General features: G+C 42.2%; 2 protein-coding genes across 4 annotated transcripts; both read right to left on the bottom strand.

Annotated features, from left to right (window-relative positions):
• LOC111233896 (dnaJ homolog subfamily B member 6-like) lies at window positions 1-7,046 on the bottom strand. 2 transcript variants are annotated; one of them, XM_022761809.1, is made up of 8 exons: window positions 6,882-7,046; window positions 5,214-5,320; window positions 3,480-3,589; window positions 3,289-3,354; window positions 2,129-2,239; window positions 1,881-2,027; window positions 1,554-1,776; window positions 1-1,197 (listed from the first exon to the last, which is right to left on the bottom strand). In XM_022761809.1, the coding sequence occupies exons 2-8, from the start codon at window positions 5,276-5,278 to the stop codon at window positions 1,092-1,094; spliced, it is 828 nt and encodes a 275-aa protein (XP_022617530.1). In that variant the 5' UTR covers window positions 5,279-5,320; window positions 6,882-7,046; the 3' UTR covers window positions 1-1,091. The 2 variants fall into 2 exon arrangements, with proteins under 2 accessions (XP_022617530.1, XP_022617529.1); XM_022761808.1 differs by having other exon boundaries at window positions 6,878-7,046.
• A 749-nt stretch (window positions 7,047-7,795) lies between these two features.
• Window positions 7,796-23,538, bottom strand: exoc3 (exocyst complex component 3). 2 transcript variants are annotated; one of them, XM_022761811.1, is made up of 16 exons: window positions 23,421-23,538; window positions 21,434-21,639; window positions 21,116-21,335; window positions 20,736-20,908; window positions 20,071-20,283; window positions 18,316-18,494; window positions 18,045-18,161; window positions 16,596-16,713; window positions 15,592-15,717; window positions 14,688-14,788; window positions 14,257-14,367; window positions 11,632-11,773; window positions 9,201-9,323; window positions 8,910-9,071; window positions 8,534-8,655; window positions 7,796-8,185 (listed from the first exon to the last, which is right to left on the bottom strand). In XM_022761811.1, exons 2-16 carry the CDS (start codon window positions 21,575-21,577, stop codon window positions 7,981-7,983), a joined length of 2,256 nt encoding a protein of 751 aa, XP_022617532.1. In that variant the 5' UTR covers window positions 21,578-21,639; window positions 23,421-23,538; the 3' UTR covers window positions 7,796-7,980. The 2 variants fall into 2 exon arrangements, with proteins under 2 accessions (XP_022617532.1, XP_022617533.1); XM_022761812.1 differs by having other exon boundaries at window positions 23,378-23,538.
• Between the last annotated feature and the right edge of the window lie 1,599 nt (window positions 23,539-25,137).

Consider the following 25,137-nt stretch of genomic DNA (forward strand, 5'->3'; position numbering starts at 1 on the left):
TAAGTGATGCTGCCACTAAACAGCAGTTCAAAGTTTTATTTGTCACATGACATGATACAATGTACAGTGAGAAAAGCAGTGAAATGAGGGTTAAACTCTGCAGCAGGACAGACTGTTTGATATTATAGAAACATCCTGCATATGGCAGGAAGTATCCTGATATGAATATTATCAAATATCGTCCCAAGCTTAGATTCAATAGACATTTCTAATAAATGTGACAAAGTGAAATCTACATGACGAAAATGATACCTGAAGGTTGGACAAGACTAACGGAGCAACCAAGACTTCAGCATCCTGAAAACAGGATGAAGCTCAGATTTATTGGTTTACAAAGTACACAAAATTCCTTCTCTATCCATATATCATTTATAGAATGCCTTCCATTATCTGTGCATCATAATGCAGCTTTAACATTAAGACTCAACATCAACAGGTGTACATGCATAATTAAATAAAGAGAAACACAATGGTATTAGAACATATAAAATTGCATAACTCATCCTACCAGCATCGTATTTTTTAATAAAAAAAAAAAGAATTATTACTAAGAAGAGGTTAGACAAGCAGTAAACAGAGACGGGGATGATGCTTCAGTTTTTCTGATCCACTTTGTAAAATCAAATGAACAAAAGTCATGTTTTGTTTTCTGAACAGTGTGTGTGTGCAGCTGACACACACACTGACACAGTGGAGTGCAAACAGGAAGTACAGGAGGAAGAAGAAGAAGAAGAAGAAGAAGAAGAAGAGGGGGTCTGGTCATATACATCAGAACAATACTGTGGTCCCAAACACTGAAACAATAACACCACCCTGAGCCAAAATATAACGACAGCTCCAATTCAGAAGTACAGGAACAAAATGCATAGAAAAGTCTGCGTCCAGATCCTCTGACGGGACTCGATGGTTAACAGCAGGGAGAGAACATGAGGGGGATAAACACAACCTAAATATGTACATCCAGACAATAGTAGAGCACTATCATTACATCGCTTTGTTGCTTTTTTTTTTTTTTCCTCCTGTTTCAAGCTCAAGTTTGTTGGTCTGTTTGTGCTGAGGTAACACTTCTCCAGCAGACGACGTCCAGCTCGTCACTTGTGTTCCAGTCGCAGCAGCTGCTCCTTACCGTTGATGGTTAGTGACCGCAGCTGCCCGTCCTCCTCCACCTCCACCCGCTCCTGGCCGTTCTCCACGATTCTGGGGGGGCAGAGGGAGGAGAGGAGGAACATGAGGGTTTAGACCTGACTACACTGACACACTAACGGCAGACACAGAGTCCTGAGACTAAACACATGGAAACTGTTGCAAAAAGAGCCACTTAGTCACTAAGCTTAGGCCACGCCCACACGACTATGTTTACACAATCTGCTTCCTGTTTGCACCGGCTCACACGTGCTCAGTGTATGCGAACGGTCATGTGTGTATGAGTTTTCAGCAGTGATGGTCCTTTTCATTTTAAAACGTAGTGTGGAGTCTGTCTAATATTTTCAATAACTGAAATAAAAACAATGTAAAAAAACTGGTACTCATACCATGTGTCAGTCAGTCTCTACCTTTTAGTGGTGATCTTCCTGCCGTTGATGATCTTGGTGGAGGTGGACACAGAGCGGAAGTTGCCCATGCCGCCGCCTCCTCCTCCTCCTCCGCCTCCTCCACCCCCAAACGAGGTGGAGGAGAAAGAGGTGAAGCCTCCACCTCCCAGACTGCCCATTGTTGTCATGTGACCCATGTGACCCATGTGGCCCATGGTGTTCATGGAGCCGAAAGAACCGAAGCCTGAGATGAAGAGGACGGAGAGAGAGAGAGAGAGAGAGAGAGAGTCTCATTTAAAACCGGTGGAACAGGCGACGGTGGTTCAAGCCACGGCTGCTTTTTCTTACCTGGGTCAAAAGGTGAGAATCCAGCCCCGAAGGGAGGGAAACCAACAAAGCCTCCGAAGAACGAGCCGCCCGTCCGGCTGCGACCCGCCCGACTCTGGTGCTGCCGGCCGCTGCCGAAAAACGGGTCCTCGCTGAAAGGATCTGGACCTGAGAGAACGGGAAGAGGAGAACGGAGGTCGTGCTTCAGGCTGCGTTCAAACTGATTCAGCGATGCTCCAGCTTGTTCACGATAAAACTCTGCGACTCACCAAACAAGTCTGCAAACGGGTCCCTGCCTCCGAAGAATTCCCTGAAGACGTCCTCTGGGTTGCGGAATGTGAACTGTTCGTGGAAATGGTCTCCGTTGTGGAAATGGCTCCCTGAAACATCATGTCAATCAAAAGGTGTCAACTCACACACTGTGAACCTGGACCAGAAGCACCCATGGGCGTGTTGGTCGCAGTATTTCACTGAGATTTGAACAGTGCATCTTGACATTACTGTGCGGCTGTTCCAGAGCGCAGTACCATAACACATGGACACCAGGCCGCTCTATAACCACACACAACCTCTACATACATCAGACTCCATATAACCACATGCAGACACCCACACAGTCTGTGCACCGTTAATCTTGAGCTTGGCATTTATTATCAAATGTCAAGCGAGGCTGCAACACATCCTCAGTTTAATATTTTGCGCATGCTGTTGCCATAGATGGTTCTCTTTCCGCCTGCTAAACCCACTGTTATAACAATCCAGCAAGGTGCAGGCACACCTGGCTTTTAAAAGGGGATGGGAGATGGTTCTCTGACTGGTTTATTGTTATGCATATTACGCCCAAAAACACTCCTTTGATTAATTAAGAACATAAGTACAACACTTTTGAATCATGAGCCTGGAGCAGCGGCTGCTTTTGTGCCGTTAAACTAACAAAAGTGATCCAGACACACACTGAATGTGCAGAGCCTTTGTAATGCTCTTCTGTTGTGCAGCTGTATTGTACCATGTGACCACTGAACTCTGACAAAAGGGACTGATCACTTTGCTGAGATGTGACAGACAAGTCTGTAGTTAGACTAACTAACTGTAAGTTTAACCTAGACTAGTCACTGTGAGTTAGAACAAAGCCAGGTCAATTTTAGGCCCCAAAGTTAACTAACTCTTTACTTACAAGTCATGTCTGAATCACAGTGAACCCGCTGAGAGCTGACAATCACAACAATGTCCTGACACAGGAAAACACGGCTGTCTGTGCTTCACTAAAAACACTGTGGAACGAGAGATGAGCAGTGACTCTGCTGCTTCACTGGAGTCACCTGGACATGAGTCATGTGACCCGTGGTGTCGTGTCATGTCTGACACACATATTCTCTTAGAAGTCAAACACACACAAAGAAATGGTTTCCTGTGAGTTTGATGCCTTTACCTCTTCCTCCGTTGTTCCCTGTCAGCCCCTCTTTGCCGTAGCGATCATATATGCTCCTCTTGTTGGCTGCAGGAAGAAAGTGGAAAAAAAAAGAAAGAGTGTTGTATTTGAACTGCTCTGCTGCTCTCACACCCTCCTGTTAGCGTCACTCCATTAAGCACTGTGCAGAGTTTCTGCTGGTGTCTACAAACCATCTGACAGCACTTCATAAGCCTCTGACAGCTCCTTGAACTTCTTCTCGGCCTCGTCCTTGTTCTCGGGGTTTTTGTCGGGGTGCCACCTCAGGGCCAGCTTTCTGTACCTGCACCAGGAAAACACAGAAAATACTGAGCTTAGACACTTTTATCCAGCTGTCGTGACACAGCTAACAGCTGATAAAAGGACAAACGCTCTTCACACTGTACATTCTTATCGTTTCTTTATCCTCTATGACAATTTTCTCATCTTGTCTTTGCTGTTTTAATGTGTTATTGCTGTTAAATGACTGATGTCAAACTTTGAAACTCAACTAGAATTCCATTTTTTTATTTCCTTTAAAGTTGTAATAAATCATGTGGGGTTTACAGCACACAGAGCAGTGTGTTCTCCAGCATCGGAGTCTCGTGGTTACTGAAGCCTCCATGTTCACTGACCACTCTCTGCAGGTGTCATACAGCTGTTTTAACTCATGATGCAAAACATTTCCTGCTGATGCAGCTTTTATTGTGAAGTATCCACAGGAAATGCAATGTTACAGAGATTAGTGTGTGTAGCAGTGTTGTCCAAGAGAAAACACAACAAGATATTTTTGGCTTTTTTGTAAGTGGATGAGTTTTAAATACCTCAAGGAATCAATCGCAGTGAGCTGTTAAATAAAGAGCTGCGCAGGGTGTGGTACCTGCTGCCACACACACACACACACACACACACACACACACACACACACACACACACACACACACACACACACACACACACACACTGTATTGTATATTTATATTTAAGTTATTTGACCTGCAGTACTTGGTTTAGCATAATCTTTCTTTATGTTTTTTCTTCTTCTATGTTTATTGTTATGAACCAAACTAATTTGTTGTATGTGAAAACCTACTTGGCAATAAACCTGAGTCTGATTGGGAAGTTCAGCTGAATCAAATAACAGAATACACAATGTCTCATTAATTTCATGTTACATCAGTCAAAATTAATTATATGGAATACTCAGTGTAGGCTTCCACTGATGAGACAATCAACAAGCACAAAGGGTTAAAAAAAAAAAAATCAAGGTTTTGTTTAATACAGAACATAAACGCTGCTGGTGAGAAAATTAAATGACAAAAGTCACAGATGAGCGCAAAACGAGCTTTAATTAGAAAATCAAGACCAGAGACACAGGAGCAACGTTACCCGAGGGTTTGACTGACACGTTTCAGCTGGATTTACCCATAATCCACTAGGATCTGTTAGACTCAGCTCTTTATTGCTGATGCATCACAGTGGGAAGTGGTCTGATGTTAAGAGCAATAAAAAAAATAAAAAAAAAGCCAAACTGCCCCGTGGTGACATTAAAGTTTTACTGCTCTCAGTCCAAACTCAGATCCAGTGCTGTCAGGTGCAGTGTGTGTGTGTGTGTGTGTGCTCAGGAAACCTGACTGCTCAGCTCTGTTCCACTCACCACTCCATCCTCACATGCTCTGTAAGCTTGTTCTGACTTTACAAATTTGTCTTTTCACTCTCTTAGAATATGTTATATAATATATATAGTTGGTTTGGGCTCACTCAGCAGTTTTGTTGTTAATGAAGCTCTGTAGGAAGGTGAACATTATACACAGAGAGCCAGTCATTCACTGTGTGGCTGGCAGTCTCAGCCTCTGGAGACGAGGTGATAGCATCTCTGTGCAGAGCATCACAGCTGAGATATGAACTTTAAAACTTTATGAACTCACGCTTTCTTTATGTCGTCTGCAGAAGCATCCCTCCGTACTCCTAAAACCTGGTAGTAGTCCACCATGATGAGTGGATGAAGGGAGAAACTTCAACAAGCTGGATGAACCTGTAAAAACAAAGATGGCCGCTGACTAGTGTTACACATACAGCAGCTTTACAATAACTGATGTGACTGGTCAGTGTCAAAACAGCTCCAGAAAATCATTTAACATATATTAAGTATACCATGATAAAGATCAATATATTGATTGAGCAGAGCTAAAATCAGGTCTAGAAAAATATGGAGAAATGATAACTGACTATATAAGCAACTACCATTCAATCACAAATTAGAAAATGTAAGATCACACATGATAAAGTGAAGTAAAGCATCATTTCTTCCTTGCTACTCTTTACAGCTGAGCAGCGTCTCCTTGTGTCTGTGAGCTGTTAAACCACAGGGTGATGCTCTCTTCTCAGATTGTTTCATTTTAATGTGCAGAGACAGAAGTGCACATGGTTGTGTGTTTAACAAAGGCTCCTCTGTAGCTGCTGGTACACAGAGGAGCCTCTGGTTCAACGAGTCAGTCTGAACTGGTCTGATGCAGCAGCAGCAGCTAGAAGGAAGGAGGTGGACCTCTGTCTGAAGTGGACAATGAGGACATTCAAGAACTAAATTAGACAGTGTCCTGATACCGTACAGAACATTTCATAGATGGGTGCTACGACTTTTCTTATTAATAAACCGCATCACTTTAAACATTAAGTTATAAAAACTGACAGCACCAGTCAAAAGTTTGGACACTCACTCTCATTCAAGTGAATGGGAAATGTCAGTCACTGTGTATGTGTACAGTACAAACTCTGCAGAACTCAATGATGTCATATATAATTGATGAATTCTTATTAATTTTGTAATGACTTAAATTCCATGGAACCCTGTTCACTCCTGTATTTATCATATTAAGATCAGTGTACACAGCATTAACACTGGTCTCAATACAGATACACTCTGATCTACAAAACCAAAGCTCATTATCATGCATGTTAAGTTAATGAATTATTTTTGGTTAGTTAAGTGCATGACACGTATTTCAGAGCCAATACATGTAGATGAATAACATCTTCACACAGTGGCAGCAGTGTCTTACCACAGTGCTTCCAGCAATCACATGCATTATCTCCAGCTGGACTGAGCCTTCTCCAACAACCTCAATAACTGCGATGGAGCTCAGTACTGATGCACAGCACCTGGACCAGGTCTTTGTCCTGGTTTATATCACTTAGTACAACTTTAATTGTTCGCTTGTAACATGTGAGACTTATTAAATGTGACACCTGTACAGCCACCATCTAACCCTGACCTCCGTACACCCTGCCTCAGCTGCCTGGGTGACGCTAGCTTGTTTATCTCTGTGACCCTGAATGGCTGCTGCTGCTACCTGGCGCACATTGATAAATACACAGAGCCGGGGACGGCGCCGTTAACGGGGGTTATTTACAGCATAGCTTTAACAGACAGTGGTGTCTGGTAATTCCCGGTGAAGATGATAATCTCATGGTATTGTTCGTGGCGGTAGCTGCTGTTAGCTGTTGGTTTTAGCAAATCTAACACAAGCTGGTCACAGCGTTAGCTTAGCAGTAAACAACATTAGCCACATTAGCTGCGCCATCAAACTCTTACCCACTTCAAGCACGGCTGTCCGGGGTCTCAGCAGATATGTAGGACTGAGAGACCGTTTGATACTGAAGCTGTGACAGAAACTACACAGGTTTATTCATGTTCAGCAGTCAGCAGGGTCTCAGATCAGACGCAGCGTCCTGCTCCGCTCTTTCTCTTCTTCTTCACCCTGCGATTGTTTACTGGCGGCTATTACAGCTCACAGGCGCATCACCGCCACCAAGTGGACACAACCCGCAACGGAAACACTGTATGCTTAATAACTTTCCGCTCATTTCCCCTCATCAGGAAACACCGATCAACGTGGAGACGATGAAAGCGAAAACTATTCGTTTTAATTAAAGAAAATCAAATTAAATAATTAGACAAATAAATAAGAAGTTAAAACAGATATGAGGACCCTGCCACTCCAGGAGGATAACACCGATAGTTCCCATGGACAGCTCCTATGTGTCTGACCCAGGATCAGTAGCTTGAGCAACAGTCATTACACATTTCAGTGTATACTGATGATACAGTGAAGTGTAGTCACGATTTTGCTGTGATATAAAGTCAGACTACAAACTTCATTATCAACTGTATATTTACAGATGCAGCACATTAAAATATACACAAACACCATTATTGTACGTCATTTATGATGTCTACATAAATTGCAGTTTTCTCACTGCTGTCTCTATAATCTTGATGAATGACTGCTGCAAACTCCAATTTACAGTTAGTTTGACAGCATTACTTGATAATGACATTAAAGAATACAATTAAAACTCAGATAAACATATACAATGTTGTATTATATATAAGTATATAACCTACTGTGATGTATTTTGTGCTGTTTAAGATAAAAAACAGAGAGGAACAAAAAGCAGGGAACCAGCTCCTGTAAAGCTGTAATAAGTAGCCAGACCACAGTCCATTTATACAACTACAGTTTTATTATTGTGGTGAAGCAGACATGGGATCAGGATGAAAATAGAAAAAATAAAGACTGGGGACAGAAACACAGCAGGGTTGTTAAACAATTAATAGTGTGTGGAAAAAGAATTTTGTTTATGTTATTGTGTTTGAAGGTGCTGAAGGTGGAAATGGTGTCTTGGCGACTGGCTTTATTTGAGCAGCTTTGCAGTTGCCATGGAGGTCATGGTAGTCATGGTTGTCATGGTGATGGTGGGAACGGTGATGTCTTTGAAGATGGGCTGCGTTACACCAGAATAGGACACTTTGTTCTCGCTGAGAGTTCCGATGATCATTTGGCGCATTTCCCTGCTGGCATCACCACGCACCGCCAGCAGCGCCTGGATGTGCTCCTCCCTACAGAGAGCAGGATGACATAAAAGCTTTAGCAACGTTTAGCTAATGTGGCGTCAACCTGCTCTATGATTACCCCCCCCCCCCCCCAGAAAGCAGAGAATAACAGTTATGTAAAAACTCACCCAAGACACTTAAAAGATTCAATGTAATTAATATCATTATTAATGGCTGCAGTTCATTTAGATGTGCCAGTTTAGGGCTCTGGTACTGTGAATGCTGGACCACTGTCGTGGCTTAATGGGAGAAGTGAATGGTTTGAATGAACTTTAAATAGTTTTTTTCTGTTGATCACATGGCTTCATATGTTGAGTATCATCCAGGTGTGTGTGTGTGTGTGTCTGTGTGTACCTGATGTCAGGATACTTGGACACCAGAGTGGTGACCTCCAGGAACAGCAGTGTGGGGTCAGTCAGCTTAAATACTTCTGCGATGGCAGCGATGGCACCGCAAAGACGGTCTGTGTCTTCACCCTGCGCACAACAATCAGCCAAGGTGAGACACGCCCCTCCAACCTGAACAGGTTTCCTCTCTTTACCAACTGTTACACCAGCTCTACACTGGCTGAGCAGTGACAGCAGCACAACAGCAGCAGCTGCAGGCCTCCACAGAGTGCTTCTGTGTACTACAAGTGTTGGACAGCTTTGCTATTGGTTGACAGGTCTGTTAAACTTAGTTACCTGCAGTGTGTCTGCAGTATAGAGAAAAAAGTGACATGTGAACTCACAGCAGCCAGTTTTCTGAAGAGGAACTTGAACTGATCGGCCTCTTTGATCATCCTCTCAGCTCCCTCCCTCCTCTCATCAGCGTTTTTAAAGGTGATCCTCTTCTGCATCACTGCTTTAATGTACTCCACCACCACCCTGCGCAAGGCCTCACTCGTCATCTCCTGCACACAGCACGGCCGACATGTTGGATTCATTTAAAGTCAGTCAGCTCCACCAGACGCCATGACAACTTTCACGGGAATATATTAAGGGTTTGTTTTTGATAGGCAACGTTTCTGCTCCATTCCTACCTGGTTGAAGGGTTTCTTGATCTTGTTGAAGTCGTTGAAGTAGTCCTCCACCGTCACACAGATGGTGTCCACAGCATGAGAGCCCGTCAGCCACTTCCTGGTCAGCAGCTCATTCAGGTGATGCTGGTCAATGCAACATCAACATCAAAGCAGTTAAATGTTGTGTATGTTGTGTATGTTTTTTGAATCAATGATATCATAAACCTTCTCTAAGTGATCTCATTTTGACTGGTGCTCCACATTAATACTCAGTGTCTGAATGATTGGAGAAACCACTAAAAAGTCTGGATTCATTATTTTAATGTGACCTAGGCTTCTTACATGATTTGTTTTAAATTGATTGGGTCAAAGTTTCCTTAATTGATGAGGCAGAAACTACATGGACTTTTCTCTTTTATTGGGGGTCCAAGCAGAGAATGCTGCTTCACTGCAACATATGGTCAATTCAGGAGTCTGTCACTTTATATGTTTCAAAATATGCAAAATCAATTAACATATATATCTCCACAAGTCTTAATTCAAATGCTAGCAACATTGACACAGAAATTCTCTAGGTAGATGTCACGTGCTTTAAACAGTGTTGGATCGGACAAATCAGACAGTTTCTCTTTTGCTCAGTGTTGGATTCAAAGTCACCAAAATATCTGATGATACTTCTGAAACCAGTAGATTGATGTGTGATTTTTTTCAGGACTTTCATGCCAACATTTTGACTGTTTTAAGTGTTTTAAAGTGAAACAGACAAAAATACCCCAGTCTTGCACATGGGACATCATTGCCTCAGCTTGTGTGAAGGCGTGTGTAGAACATGGTTACCTAGTTGCTCAACCAGTAAGTCACCTTCTGTGAGGATACCAATGTCAAGTGTTCGAAAACCCCAGATGGCTTAAATCCTGCTTCAGCACAAATTCAATACCAATTAATACAAATGGTACTGAATTGCTCCCGAGCTGCTTTGACCCTGATGATTGCCGCTAACGGCTATATTGAAACCTTGGTTCACGTCCAATCTGTCTAACATGCTGCATCAAAGAAACAAAGCCTGGGTTACAGCTATCACATGCTGAGTTTGACTGGCTATATTTTAGGCAGTATTGATGCACAGCTTATATTAAAAATGCAAAATCTGAGTATTAATTCTGTGCTCCCACACACAGTGTCAATGACTCCAGAACACTCTGGAGACCTGCTCACAGAAACTGTAGCGATCTGCCTCCTGCATCAGTCAGAGCTCAGCTATAGTGTCTGACAGGATCAGTATGATGAATTTTGTCAGCAAACACTTTGTTCCAGTCTTCTCGACTCTTCCACTGGTTCTCTCAGTGTAGATGTGTCAGATATCTATGAGTATGTGACTGTTATTCAAAGTGTCACCTTCATTTTCCTATGTGAAGCCTTAATAAAATTAGATGTGAGGAAACCTGCTGCTTAGATCCTAATTCCTTAAAGGTTGCTGTAGATACTCACACATATTTATAATCCTTCCCTTGTTACAAATGAGATTCTTCAGGTGTGGAAAACAGTTTCTGTCACACTTTTGTTAAAAAAGTGAAGGTGCCTATTTCCAGCCTGTTCTGGCTAAAATTTGCTAAAACACTTGTGAGTAACCAACTGAAAGAGCTTTTACAGGCTGATGCTACTTCATCTGAGTATCAGTCTGTTAGTCCTACTGTGTGTCCTGATTCTGTGGATCACCTTAGATCACATGACTCATATCTGCCATCAGTCCCAGCTGTTTTCTGTTGTAGCCACTTGGAACAGTTTCTACAACAAACTCGGTATCAGAGACTGAACTCCAGCCTGTTGTAAAAACTCTATGGTGATCGATTCTTTTACTGTCTCTGTTCTTAGCTTATTTGAGCCTTTATTCATTGTTGCCTGGTTTTCAGTAATGTTTATTTGTGTGTCTGATGTTGTATTGTCCTGTCTGTGAACCTGTGATGCTGTCGTCCTGGCCAACCTGGCTAACCTGAGTGGGATTTACCTGGTTAAATAAAAAAGTTCTGTGGTGTAAACACAGCCCTATTTACTAGCATACATCCTTCTGTAGGTGCACCTTTAAAAGTGTCAGAGCCTCTGTGTGAGACTCTTAGATCACTATTAGTCATTGTGTGTTTTTAAAGCTTATTTTGGGGGCCTTTTTCCATTGCCAACAAAACCCAGATGTTAGCAGGTCTTAGTGGGTTTTCTGACCAGTGGAAAAGAGGCCTATGACAGGATGACTGAGCACATTTATGACCACATGTGGTATCTGTGGTAACATCTTTGTCAAATATCACTGTAACTGATTCACATATATTTTATAAAAAAAAAACAAAAAAAAACAAAAAGAACAGTTTTGTAAAATAAAACAAACACTTTGCTACAAATACAACAAACAGCCCTGAGGACACACAGTAAATAAAGCTCAGAACACAGGAGCCTTCCTCACCTCGAGGTCGAGGAAGACTTCGTCCAACAGGAACTGACATCCCTCCTTGGCCACCTCGTTGAGCGTCCTCTCTATGGCAGCGTCGCTGTCGGTGGGCTCTGAGGACTGAGAGTACTTCCTCTTCAGACTGTTGATGGACTCTCTGAGGAAACACAGGATGACGGTCAGGCGTCAGAACATGGAGCCCTGAAGAACTCACTGTCCGCGAGCATCACAGTTGTTTTAGTGACATACAGTGGGGTCCAAAGGTCTGTGACTACACAGTGGTTTATCACTTAGACTAGTGGCATGTCGCTGCTGTTCAACCTGCATACACTACAAGAAAATGATTTCACTCCTCTTACTCTGCCATGTCCACTCGCCAGCAGCTTATGTAGATTCTTTTACTGGCATGTGCCACTGCTGACTTCTGGTGTGTTTCTGCTGTGTGCCAAATGAAAACAGTATTCAGACACTTTAGCTCAGGTTCCTCCATTTCTCTGGATCATCTCCGAGATGTTCCTACACCTTGGTTGGAGTCCACCTGTGGTTATCTCAGCTGATTGGACATGACATGGACAAGACACACACCTGTCTATCTAAGGTCTCACAGCTGACGATGCAGATCAGAGCAGAAACCATGAGGAGGAAGGAGCTGCTGCAGAGCTCAGAGACAGGACTGTGTCGAGGCTCAAAAACATTTCTGCTGCACTGAAGGTTCCCATAGAAGTCTGGAACAACCAGGACTCTTCTAGAGCCGGACCTGGACTAACTGAGACATCAGGGAGAATGGTAAGACCAAGAACCTGATGGTGACTCTGGCTGAGCTCCAGGGATCCTGTGTGGAGATGGAGAAACCGCCAGAATGACAACCATGACTGCAGCTCTCCACTGATCTGAGCTTTATGAGAGAGTGTCCAGACAGAAGACTCTCCTCAGTTTGTAAACTAGTATCAACTAGGGCTGTGCAATTAATCAAATTTTATTTTCAATTACGATTTTGGCCTCCAACGATTATAAAAATAAGATAATCGGGAGAAAGCGATTACTGTGCGGCGATCTGTTTCACAATAAATTTCAGCCTCCTTACAAAAAACCATCCGGCGTTATCGGTTCCGCTCTCGGTGCTGAAGGAATTAGGAAAGTAGATTTCGTTTTTGTTGTTGCAACATAAAAGTTCTCTTTCACAATCACCAACTCTGTTTGTGATGAAGACATTCGTCTGTGATGCATTTTCGCTTTTCCCTACGCAGAAGTTCATCTGCATCTCTCTCTCTGACCCTGTGTGTGAGGGGCGGGGCATCATGCTCAGATATCTTTAACTTATATTGTGTATAACATCAATAACTACATAGACACAGCACTTTTTTGTTGTGAAATCATTTTTTCCTGTTTTTTTTCCCCAGAGTCAATGAGAAATTGTGCTGAGTAATCATGATCTCAATATTGATCAAAATAATCGTGATTATGATTTTTGCCATAATCGAGCAGCCCTCGAATCACCTCCTGGTGGTCGTCTGCCTCCTCCACTCCGACTAGCTCCAGGTTACATCCTGTTTATCCAGAGTCAGAGAAAATATGAACCATTTGTGTGAAATTTTGTCACAAATTGGTGTGAAGTCTTGAGTAATGTCTAACAAGTGTTTTGTGAGGTCAAACTGACCTTGACCTTTGACCTTTGACCACCAAAGTCTAATCAGTTCATTGTTGAGTCCAGGTGAATGTTTGTAACATATTTGAAGGGATTCCCTTGTAGAGTTCTTGAGATACTGCGCTCACAAGGCAAAAATCCTGTTTTATGAGACCAGGGTGACCTTGACCTTTGACCACCAAAATCGAATCAGTTCATCCTTCAGTCCAGGTGAGAGTTTATACCAAATATGAAGTCCTGTCAATGCGTTGCTGAGATATCATGTCCACAATAATGGGACGGACGGATAACCTGAAAACAACATGCGCCTCGGCTCTGCTGTCTCCGGCACAGAGGAGTTAAAAGCAGTTCTGCAGGATTCTGAGACTGTGAGAAACCTGATTCTCTGGTCTGATGAAACCAGGACACCAAGAGTCATGTCTGGAGGAAAGCAGGCACCGCTCATCACCTGTCCAACACCATCCCAACAGTGAAGCATGGTGGAGGCAGCATCAGGCTGTGGGACAGGGAGACTGATCAGGGTTTAGGAGAAGATGGTCCAGAGCTCAGGACCTCAGACCAGGCTGAAGGCTCACCTTCCAACAGGACAATGATCCTTTTGTGAGACTATGTGAGAAGATAAAATGCTGGTTCTTACAGTGAGATGTTTTGAGGCGTCTGTTTCACTGTAATTTCTGACTTTTCAAAGTTTCCATTCATGTCTTCCTCTTCTTTTTTTAAACTAATTACATTTATTTCATTTTTCAATGTTGTTGATAACTATTCTTTCTTTCTAATTTAGCTGAAGAAATTGTCCACAGAGGAAAGTGTGGATTATTTTTTTTCTTCATTGTACAGTGTAATTTAACTTAAAAAACCTCTGTTATGTTCAACAGTTCAGTAACTGGTGGTTGTTTGTGCAGCTCTCACCTGAAACAGAGGTTAATGAAACTCGACTTGACATCATGACATCACTGACTGACAGTGTAAACTGTAGTTCATGTACAGAGTCTTACTTGAAAGTCTGGCAGTTGTTAATGATGGCGATCATGTACTGTACGTAACACTGAGGCAGCTGTCTGTCTCTCAGGTGATCCTCCTTGTAGAGAACCGCCTCCTCTCTGTACCTGCACACAACACACACACCTGTTAGGTTTCCATAGTAACAATATTTGAAGAGTAATTCTTCTAATTCTGGACACTGTCTAAATGTAGGAAGCACACAACCATGAACAGTCTGGGTTTTAATACTATACATGTTGTTTAAGACGTTTTTAATTTGAGCTTAAATCTAAATAGATTCTGATTCTTTCTTCATTGAGCTTGTGAACTGGTGGTGATGATGGAATAAATCCTGTACATTTAAAATCCTGGGTTTGGACCTTTAGACTTTTATCACATCAGAAACAAAGTCAAACAGTGCAACAACGACAAAAAAAAAAACTACCTGATGAGGAAAGAGTTCATCTGCTTCAGACACAGCTTCAGAACCTGCTCTTTGAAATCCCCATCGATCTGTGCAGCAACCTGCAGGTTCTGCTCAAACATCTGAGGAAGAGTGAAGAGGCAGTAAAATCAAGAAGAGATGAATGAGTGAAATGAGTGAAATGAGTGAACTGAGTAAATGTTTTCATCACACAGATCAGGAAGCAGACAGACGCAGTGGCTTCAGGAAGTGTTCAAACCTCTCACTTACCATAAGTCTCAGTGGCACAATGTTCACAGACATATTCAAATTGAAATACGCAAATACTGGAGCTGATTTACATGAGTTCAGACTGTATGTAGTGACGTTCAAACTAAAACCTCGATCCAAGGGTTCTACAGATCTCGTCTGAACAAACCTATATACACACCCAGCAGACACAGAGCAACATGAGCATTCATTCACTGGTGTCCACGTGATGATACAGTTGCTCTACTTTTAGCTCTGGTTTCTCCACAAACTCCTGAGGGAAAAATCAGTTCACCAAACGCACACTGGTCTGGTCTGACAGCACAGACCAGCCTGAGAGCGCTGAGTCTTGGACTGTTCATCACCTGACTGATAAAATTCCTATGGTGAAACATTTATAGCAGCCATGTGTAACGGGGCTACAGCAGAAAGACATGAAAACCAACTACAGCCACAAGCTATGCTATGATGCTGCATGGACAAGGCAAAAGAGTCACTTAAAACTGGAACACCTTTAGAAAAAGTTCCTTATGGTCTCTGAGGCCCTCTTGAACCCACTGACAATCTGTTAACTAATATCTCTATATCTGCTCATTCCTGTTCAGAGTCAGGAATTCTTCAAAGGTCTGAAGTGGTTGTGTGTGTGTGTGTGTGTGTGTGTGTGTGTGTGTGGTACCTGAAAGACGATGGCAGGCAGTGTGGTCTGGTAGTATCCGTCCTGGTCAGCCTCAGGCTCTGTCTCTTTCTGCCAGTCCTTCTTATCCGTTTCCAGAGCCTTCCGCAGCCAGCCTGTTATATTAGACTGAAGACAGGACGGCCACACAGACAGTCCACAGTTAACAAAGACATGGTTCTTGTTGTGGAAATCTTAAGAAAGATAAAGACTAAGGATGGTCTTTGTGTTTTTTTAATTCAACATAACATTTGCAAATGGGCTCAGTGCTTAAACAGAGATCAGTGATTCCCACAAAGTGCCCCTAGCTGGCAGCTGGGGATTTCAGGCTGCACAGGCAGGTAGCTGTAAATCCTCTGGAGACAAATGCAGAGGGAGAACTACTCCTTTACCGCAGTAAATGACAGCGCCTCAGTGGCTCACCTGGTAAAGCACATACCACATGTACATATAATCGCGCACCACATGTGCAGCGGCCATGGGTTCAAATCCGACTCACGGCCCTTTGCTGCATGTCATCCCCTCTCTCTCTCTCACTGACGTTCCTGTCTGTCTCTCAATTCACGATCTGAATAAAGGCAACAATGCTCCAAAAAATGACTTCAGCTTCAGCTCTAAGTGGAACAGCTCAACTACTAAGAGGTTAAAATGAGGTTACATGAGAGCACACATATGATGGTATAAATTTTTCCCGTTACAATAATAGGACAGGTTACAAATACAACCACACTAAAATTTTCCACAACAGTTCTAACATTGTGTCTGTGCCACTGTAGCCTGGTTAACCTTTATTTGTTATAACATGTTGGCATTTTGCGGCGTGAGGAAGGCAGAAGGTGGCAAGGTGCTGGTTGGACGTCCGAGGAGCAGGTAAACTGTCAGTGCAGCTCTCATGGTTTCATTATGTGGTTAAGTCCACCAGCAGGTGTAATGTGTGTAAAAACTACAGGCTGAAAAACTTGAAATGGACAGTGATGAGTGTCTTTGTCAGTGTGTGTGGTTCTTACTGTAAAAGTCTGGACATATTTGCTGAGCAGGTCATCCACCACATCCTGTGGAAGCAGAGGCTCCAGTAGGTTGATGTCACACTCTGACATAAGCTCTGGATGGCCCATCATCTCCACACTGACACACACACAAATACACACACACACACACACACACACACACACACACACACACACACACACACACACACACACACACTAACTATGAATCAGTAACATCTGCAGCTGCCTATTGAAGACTGTCATGTACTGAAGCTTTTGATACTCACTATGAGTTAGTTCAACATTTTGGGAAACACGCTTATTTGTGCTGGGTGGACAAATCTGCTTCTGAACAAGTTTCACACCAACAGAAACAGCAGAATGTGACTCCACTACATCCACACTAATACATTCTTGTTTTAAAATGAAATCGATCTCTGTCCAGATGACAGTTTCAGCTTCGTATCACTATAACCTATGACCACTGGTATACACTGGGCATATGTGTACAGGTGTTAACAGGAAGCAGGTCATCTACTCTGCAGTTGATTAGTCACAGAAAATCCTCTGAATGAGGAACAGCAAAGACAGTTGTAGCATTAAAATACAGAATATAAGTGAACAACAGCTGCTAGCAAAGACAACAAGGTCAGTAACACTGTCATTCATTATCATGTTGTATTCACCACTGGGAGTCCAGGCTGATGAGAGCCAATCAGGAGAGACCGTGGGAGTCTATGTCATCGCTTCCAAAGTTTCTATCTGTCCAGATACAACACAACGCCAACGAGTTTTCAAAATAAAACACAACCTCATAGTTACCAAAGCAGATGTTCTGAAAGGGACTGAAAACTCTGGTGTAGTGTGGATGCCAGGAGTAAACACAGCAGGAGAGGTGAGTTTTAAAACTAAAATGTAGCAGTGTGGACGTAGCCTGAGACTTGCAAGGGTAATCAAACTAAAACCAGCATCTCATTGCAGCTGAATTACTGTGGACAGATGGACTGGTGGTGATGATGGCAAACAATATGTCAGTTGTCAGCTTCACCAGGTGTTGAAATATCTGTTGTGTCACAGTGAGTGTGTTGCCAGTTTGCTCACTGATGGAGGGCGTCTGCCCGACGCATCAGTGGAGAGCTGTGTTGTGATTTTGATTTTTCATGTTTGCCTTTGAGGATTCGGCACTGAGGTATACACACTGAGGGGGAGCATGTTGATTTATTACCTCACACTTTACGGAGGTTACCATGGAGACATCACAAATCAAGTGTGTGCACAGACTACACCGTCACTGCAATTCACCAAATGAAGTTTGACAGTACAAGTATGGTACAGCATGAGCCCAGACTAATAAAGTTCCGTCTTTGAACTAATCAATGTCCCTAAATACACACACAGCTTTTGAAAGTGTGCGTGCGTGTGTGTGTGTGTGTGTGTGTGTGTGTGTGTGTGTGTGTGTGTGTGTACCTTTTATATGTGTTTAGGACCCACGTCAACAGGGACACAATCTCATTTGCCTCCAAGTCCTCAGCAGCCAGTTCTTTGACTCGAGTGGACACAGCGCTGTGGTAGAGATCGAAGAACCTGGAACACACATACACACCTGTGAGACAACACTTACCTGAACGTGAATGTGCGACTGAATACTTTGTTCATCAGTGCAAGAGATTCATAGATTAATTTAATACACTATGTGATGCTTGGTGAGAAGCGCATGTTTGGGAGCTGACAGTGTTACCTGTTGAAAGTGTTGTAGTGTGGGGGGAAGCACTGCACCATGAGGTTCTTGACAACAATCAGGTCATCCAGAACATATTTCCTGGTTATTTCTAGAAGACGAACCAGCCACATCTTATCAGCCTCCTTCGTCACGGCCTGTGTTCCCTCGATGCGGGTGCTGACTGTTCCCTCCAATACCTGCAACACAGACAGATCAAAGAGCTCAGGAACAGCGCAGTGGTTTAGCAGCTGAGTGCACGGCTGAGCTGATAACCACCTCTCACTGAGGTAAAGGGTTGGACGATGTCTACAGAACTGTCTACTGCCATGTTTTGATCAGTCTGATCATCTCTCCTCTGAGACAGTTGGGGCCAGATGCATAAATGATGCGTACACACAAAAACTAAGCATACACCATTTCCAGCACATGCATTGGTACTTATAAACACAGACTGTGGGGTGAGAATGTACGCACCTCTCACATTGTTTTGACCATGCATACACACAGTTATACAAGGTGATGCAAGTTACAGTGATGTGAAAATACTAAATAAGCTGAGACACGTCATTTAACATAAAATAAAACAAACTTCACAGTTTCATTCATTATAATCATTATAAGTTTTGCCGTTTACACAACAATAACAATTTTACAATTCATAAACGGAGATAATTGTGTTTGTGCTCAATGTGTCCTTCAGCACTGTTTAATGTCCTTATTGTTTATTGTGAGTCATTCTGTAACTGTTCGATACTATTTGAATATTTACTGATCACAGTGTTGGAGCCTGTGGAGCCTCATTAAGACTCCCAGAGTCCCAGTGAATGAAGCTCAGAGTAAAACAGGACTTCACATTAGAGTGATTGTACTAAAGCAAACTGATGACGTTTTTACCTCAGTTTCACAATCAGTGAAATTCTTCCTCCTATTTATTTATTTATTTATTTTTTACTAAATATGCTTAGATAGTTGAACCCAGGGCGCACGGTTACATTTCTATTTAATAACCACAGAGACCAGCTGTGTAAATGATGTCAGTCACAGACAGACACTTCCTGCAGAGTTAGATTTATTGTTCTTTTTCTGCGACCAATCAAAACTTGGTCGACTAAAACTACCAGGGGACAGCTCTACAAAATGTAAACACGTTTCAGCATCTAAATGTTGACGGTGAAATTCAATCTACGAGGAAACGTACTGGTGATAACATGTTCCACTGTGGGCTCATGACTGTTAAACCAAAGCCTCTTATTCATGCCAGAAAACGTTACATTGAATCAGCATTGAAAGCAGCTTCCATGCATTCTGGATATTTGAGTAGAGACCATTTGAGACTAGAACTACTACACTAGACTACTGTAGAAAAATCAAGTGATGTTTTATGAGGAGAAAGGAAGAAAGAAGAACAGAGGATTAAAATCAACTGGATGGAAGCCAGGCAGGAGTGTGAGTGGGAAAATGAAAAGAATCAGATGAAAAGTCAGACAAAGAACAAGAAAAGTTAGAACACGAGGAAGAAGAGCTGCATGAAGACAAGGAATGGGGGAAAAGAATGAGAGATTATGTGGAAAATGAAAAGGTTTTATTAAGGAGGAAGAATCAAAAGAACAGGATGAGTTGGATAAAGATGAATTAGTATAGACATAGATGATGAAGAGTCAAGTGAAGAAAACAAGGAAACAAGCTAGAGTTGACTTTAACTAACTGTACCAACTGTAATATTCTTCATAATTCAGAATATTTAAAAAGTATCCCTCTGATCTCTCGTCTTACCTGGAACATCCTGTCCTTCCACCGCTTGGGTCGCCCAGGAGGGATGAACCCAGTCTGCTTCTTACGGTCGACCATGCGCCGGTCGATCTTCTCCTCCCGCTCAATGATACGGACCACTGACACCAGCATGGTGGGGTCACGACGGACCGTAACCATGGACCTCTGCAGTACCATCCACAGCTGTTTGGCCAGCTCATCTGACAACCCCTGAACCTGAAAAAGAAGAGAACGAGACTGAAAACCAGCTGGCTACATGACTTAAATGACTTAAGAATACAAAGGAGTTGCTCACCAGTGGACTGTCTTTAGCTAAAGACAAAATCCACAATAGAACTACACAATAACAAGGCTCATTGTTTGCAAATAAGTGCATATTTTCAAATGGTTTAAATTAATGTTATTAGAATTTTATGTTTCCTGCAGCAAAAACATACTGTTCACTGCAGTTCACAAGACAAGTCTTGCAAAAGACCTCTCTGATAGAGATTTACACAGTAGGTAGAAAGGCAAAGTGGTCTGCATGCACACACGAAGGAAGACATGAGAGGTACGTGAGAACAGATAAAGTCTTTTTGACGGCTCCCTAACGATGGTGATGACATGTATGATGTTCAGATGTTTCACAGTTATGTTACAACACTTAATCCTCTGTCACTTGAACTTACGTCTTGGAAGTAGATGGAGATGAGATTCATGTCGCTGGTGTTCTTGCTGTCCATGCGGTACTGCTCGTACATGAGGTCATCCCGTGAACACTCCAGCTCCATCAGCTTCCTGTGGGCCTGCAGCAGCTCCGCCTGCTCTATGAGCTGCTGCGTCTCCGCCACAATCTCTGGTACTGTACACACAGCAACAAAGACACACAGAGCGGGAGAGGAGTTCAGCTGTGACAGAGTCAAGACCAGAACTTTTTCCTCACACGATGAGTCTGAGTGAAAACTTCATGGACAAGCTTGTTGTCTTAGACATGTCTGAAGCCTGGGATGTTTCTACGGTAACAGTAGACAGACTATGATTGGACATTGTTCACACAGTTTGAACTTACCAGAGAAAATGTTTTTAAGGTTTTCCACAGCAGAGGCCAGCTGACTGTGCTGAACTACAGCATCCTTGACATCTTTCAGGTTCTCGATGGTGTTGATGCTCTGCCTCCAGTCGTTACTCACATCTGCCAATGAGCTCTGGATGTCTTTGACGTCCAGCAGGGCACTGTGCAGCTGTGTCAGTCCAGTGCGAACGCCGTCCAGCTGGGACTGGATGGCTGCCTGAAGAACATTAGAGGTACAGGAACAGAGCAGTGAGAAAATGGATGTGTAAAATGAAGGACGTTATACTGAACCACACATGTCCGTTAACACATCACCTTCAGCCTGGCTTCCACTGAGGCCTTTTTACGGGCTTCTCTTCTTCTGTACTGCTCCACTTTATCCAGCTGGTCCGACCTCTGCAACATTCCTGCCACACGCTGCACTGCCGTGGCGACCGCCTCCCGACTCGTCTCCTCCATAGTGTTTCTCAGTAATATAAAGTACCAGTCGTATCCAAAGGCTTCATGCAAAGGCTGTTGAGCTGAAAGAGAAAAATATTGGTGCATAAATACCAACAATAACAATGTTTGTTTTTTCACTTCTAAACATCAAGCACGGTGATAGACTGACAGTCACACTAATAGAAAAAAGTACAGATCTGGCAAAATGTGTAATGTGAAAGCAAATATAAAATATCAATATTCAGCAATTCAGCGCACCCCGAATGACAGGCACACAGAGATGGCCGATGTCAATGACTGATTGCTGTCCATGGAAGCGTACGCACCCTGTTAAAGCTGTATGGTCCAGTTTACATAAGTCTACAGCTGTTTTATCTGGATCAAACAGTCATAATGTGTACAAACAAATTAACTTGTAACTAACATAACTATGTCTGCAATAGCAAAGGTGTGTCCTTGTAAAACTTTCAGGTTTCTTGAAATCAAATAATCACAATTGTGGCCAAGATGTGTTTGCAGTTTATAGCTAAATCAGACATGACATTTAAAAAACTGTTTGGTATGTCTACTATCCTTCTTCATATTTAGAAACATGACTGTATTAACATGATTTGCATATAGGTTATATATAAAATAAAGTAATAATCTGCAATTGTCCCAATGACTCTGCTGTCTTTAATAGGCCAACACAACACAAAAATTGTACTTTTCCATATGCCAAAAAGTGACTGTAGTTCCTACCATCTGACTGAAAAGTTGTTTCTGCTTCAAAATGACTTGATTTCATTCATGATGAATATATTTGACTGACTAAAGCACACACAGTCTTTTTTACCTGTTGAAATACCTTTGGAGGCCCAATGCAACACATAAAATGCACTTTTTCACTTGCTAAAAACTGACTGTAGCTCCTACCTTGTGACTGAAAGAGAGTGAGGGAAGGATGAGCTACGTGAAGGAATGTGCTGCTAATAGCTCTACAATGAAATAAGGTTTAACCCATTTGACATAGAAAACAAATAAATTGAAAATCGATATGTCAGTGTTGATATTGTGGTGGATCACCACAGATAAATTAGTGTATGGGAAACACTGCTGTCAGACTCAGTGTTAGAAAGATATTATTGTTGTTCTCTCTACAGAGACATTGTGGAAAAGTAAAATCCATATCATGTGTCTGTTTAAAGGTTAATAAAACTCATTCACACCAAGTTAATTATTCAACATGTTAGTGGTTTTCAGCAGTGAGGTGAGCCAACTGAGTCAATCATATGGCTAGAAAACAGTGTCACTAACGAAAATCAAAGCAATTGTATGGAAAATGCACAGGTTCAAAACAAATAAAAATAAACAGCAATATCTTTCAAATCTCTACAGTATTTCTTCAGAGGAGTGTTTCTCCTCCATGATGAAGATGAGGACGATGTCTAATTCCCATCACAACACGACAAAACCAGATAACCGTGTCTCACAGTTAATATGAGACATGGTACGAACCAGAGAGCACACAAGGACAGCTGTGACACAGCCTCTTGCATGTCCTCAGAGCTGTCAACTGTTAAGCGGCTGGTGCCTGTGTAGCATCGAATAACGTTAGCAGCAATGACAGATAGCGAGCTAGGGGTTAGCTAACGTAGAGTAGAGCTTTATTTAACCAGCCGGTGCACAGCGGCCTGTAAGACTGTTCATTTTGACACAAAACATGTCGAACAGAATCATTAGCTAACCCTGTAAATTAACTTCAACCTCCCTGCTCAATAAACATAATAGCATAAGCTAAGCTAACAACCTACAGGAAAAGGCTAATACACATCTTACCGCCTGTGAAACAAGGTCATTTACAAGCACAAGACATTCTTACTTCAGGCATTTAAGGAATAAACGTGGTGGAGATGAAATACATGTCTATAAATATAAAATTAATATTTGTAACGGAGTTGTGTTGTTGTGGCTCCACTTCCTCCTTGGAGCTCCGCCCAGCAACAGCTGCTTCTTTTTCTTCTTCCTTGTAGTTTATCGGCGGTTGAAGAACAACGAATTGGTGCATTACCGCCACCAACTGGAAGTGAGGCTTAGAATGTCCAGTACTCACACATTCAAAAATATATATATATATATATATTTTTTTTTTAAAGTTCAAATTTAAACATTTAAAAATTAAAATTAAAAACAAAACAAACAAACAAACAAAATAAACTCATATCCTATCAATCAGATTTCTTATTCCAAAAGACTGGAATAGGATTTGATAGAATTCCCGTGAGCTCTTTTGTAGTAGATCTATTAAATCAAATTGTACTTGTATGTTTCTAAGATTTTGAATTTTATCTTTGCATTTCTCTTGTGTACACTGATACTTCATAACTGATCCCTTTTCCCTGGACTATACTACGAGGTATTTGTACTTCACTTATATTTCCATTTTATGCTACTTTATACTTCCACTCTTCTAATTTCAGAGGGAAATATTGTACTTTCTACTCCACTTCATTTCTTTAACAGCTTTAGTTGCACAAACAAGATACTGTAAGGACTGTAACACTTTTCACTGAAGCCTGCACTGCACTGGTTCCCATTCACCCCAGAGAAAAAGTCAACTCCCCCTGATTGTTATTGTATAATTGACACTCTGGTTCCCAGTGAAGCAGTTTTAGAGGGACAGCAGGTTCTGATCCTGTCTTTTCTGTTTTAATACTGGGACTACCTTTGTTGTATCTATGTATATTGTGCTTCTAAATCACTAAAGTTTTACTATGCTGCTTCTATGTTGAAACACGCCGGTCAGCACTTGTTGGAAACAAGTTCACGTTAATCCTGCAAATAAAACCTGATTCCAGTGAAGTGTTGGTGTAACACAGTGATCCTGTCTGAGAGGAGGGGCCAAGGAGAGATGGGTTTCCACTTTGTCTCAGGGTGTAATGAAGACCCTACAAACTGTGATGGAGGTAGTGTGATATAATGTTGTTAACCTCACAGTGAAAACGTCTCACAGTATAGACACTGTGTTGAGGAGAGATTTCATATAGTTCACTTCACCACTTCATCTCTGACTAACAAGATAACCACTACACATACATACACTGGATAGGTTAAAGGGGGGGCGGCTTTAAACAAGCACAGTCCCTACCCCCTTTTCCTATATAGGCTCTTGCCTTTTGCCAGGCCGCCATTGTAAATAAGAATATAAAAATAAAGGTAAAAAAAACCAAAAAAACATTTACGGGGCCCAGATGTTTGTTACACCACTGACTCTACCAAATACAGAAGTTTTTATTTTATTCCAAACAATAACATCACATTGGCAGATGTGTCAGTGTGTTTCTTTTAATTCATCAAACCGCTCCTCTTCCTGCTCTGAGTCAAAGCCTGATAACCCTCCCTCTTCTTCCTGCTCTCAAACACAGCCAGCTCCACTCTGTTCATTTATTTCCTTGTTTCCTCCCCTTCAGATCTACAGTTTGAAGATGGGTGGAACCAACATGTGGTAGAGGCCGTTCACTGCAGAGACACATGTTGTTCAGATCAGAGCTCAAACCAATTTCAGTTCTGAGGAAGTGAAACTCAGACAGTCGTTGACA

This window comes from Seriola dumerili, unplaced genomic scaffold (genome assembly GCF_002260705.1).
Source record: "Seriola dumerili isolate Sdu_G_001 unplaced genomic scaffold, Sdu_1.0 BDQW01000432.1, whole genome shotgun sequence".
In the NCBI taxonomy this organism is placed as follows: Eukaryota; Metazoa; Chordata; class Actinopteri; order Carangiformes; family Carangidae; genus Seriola; species Seriola dumerili.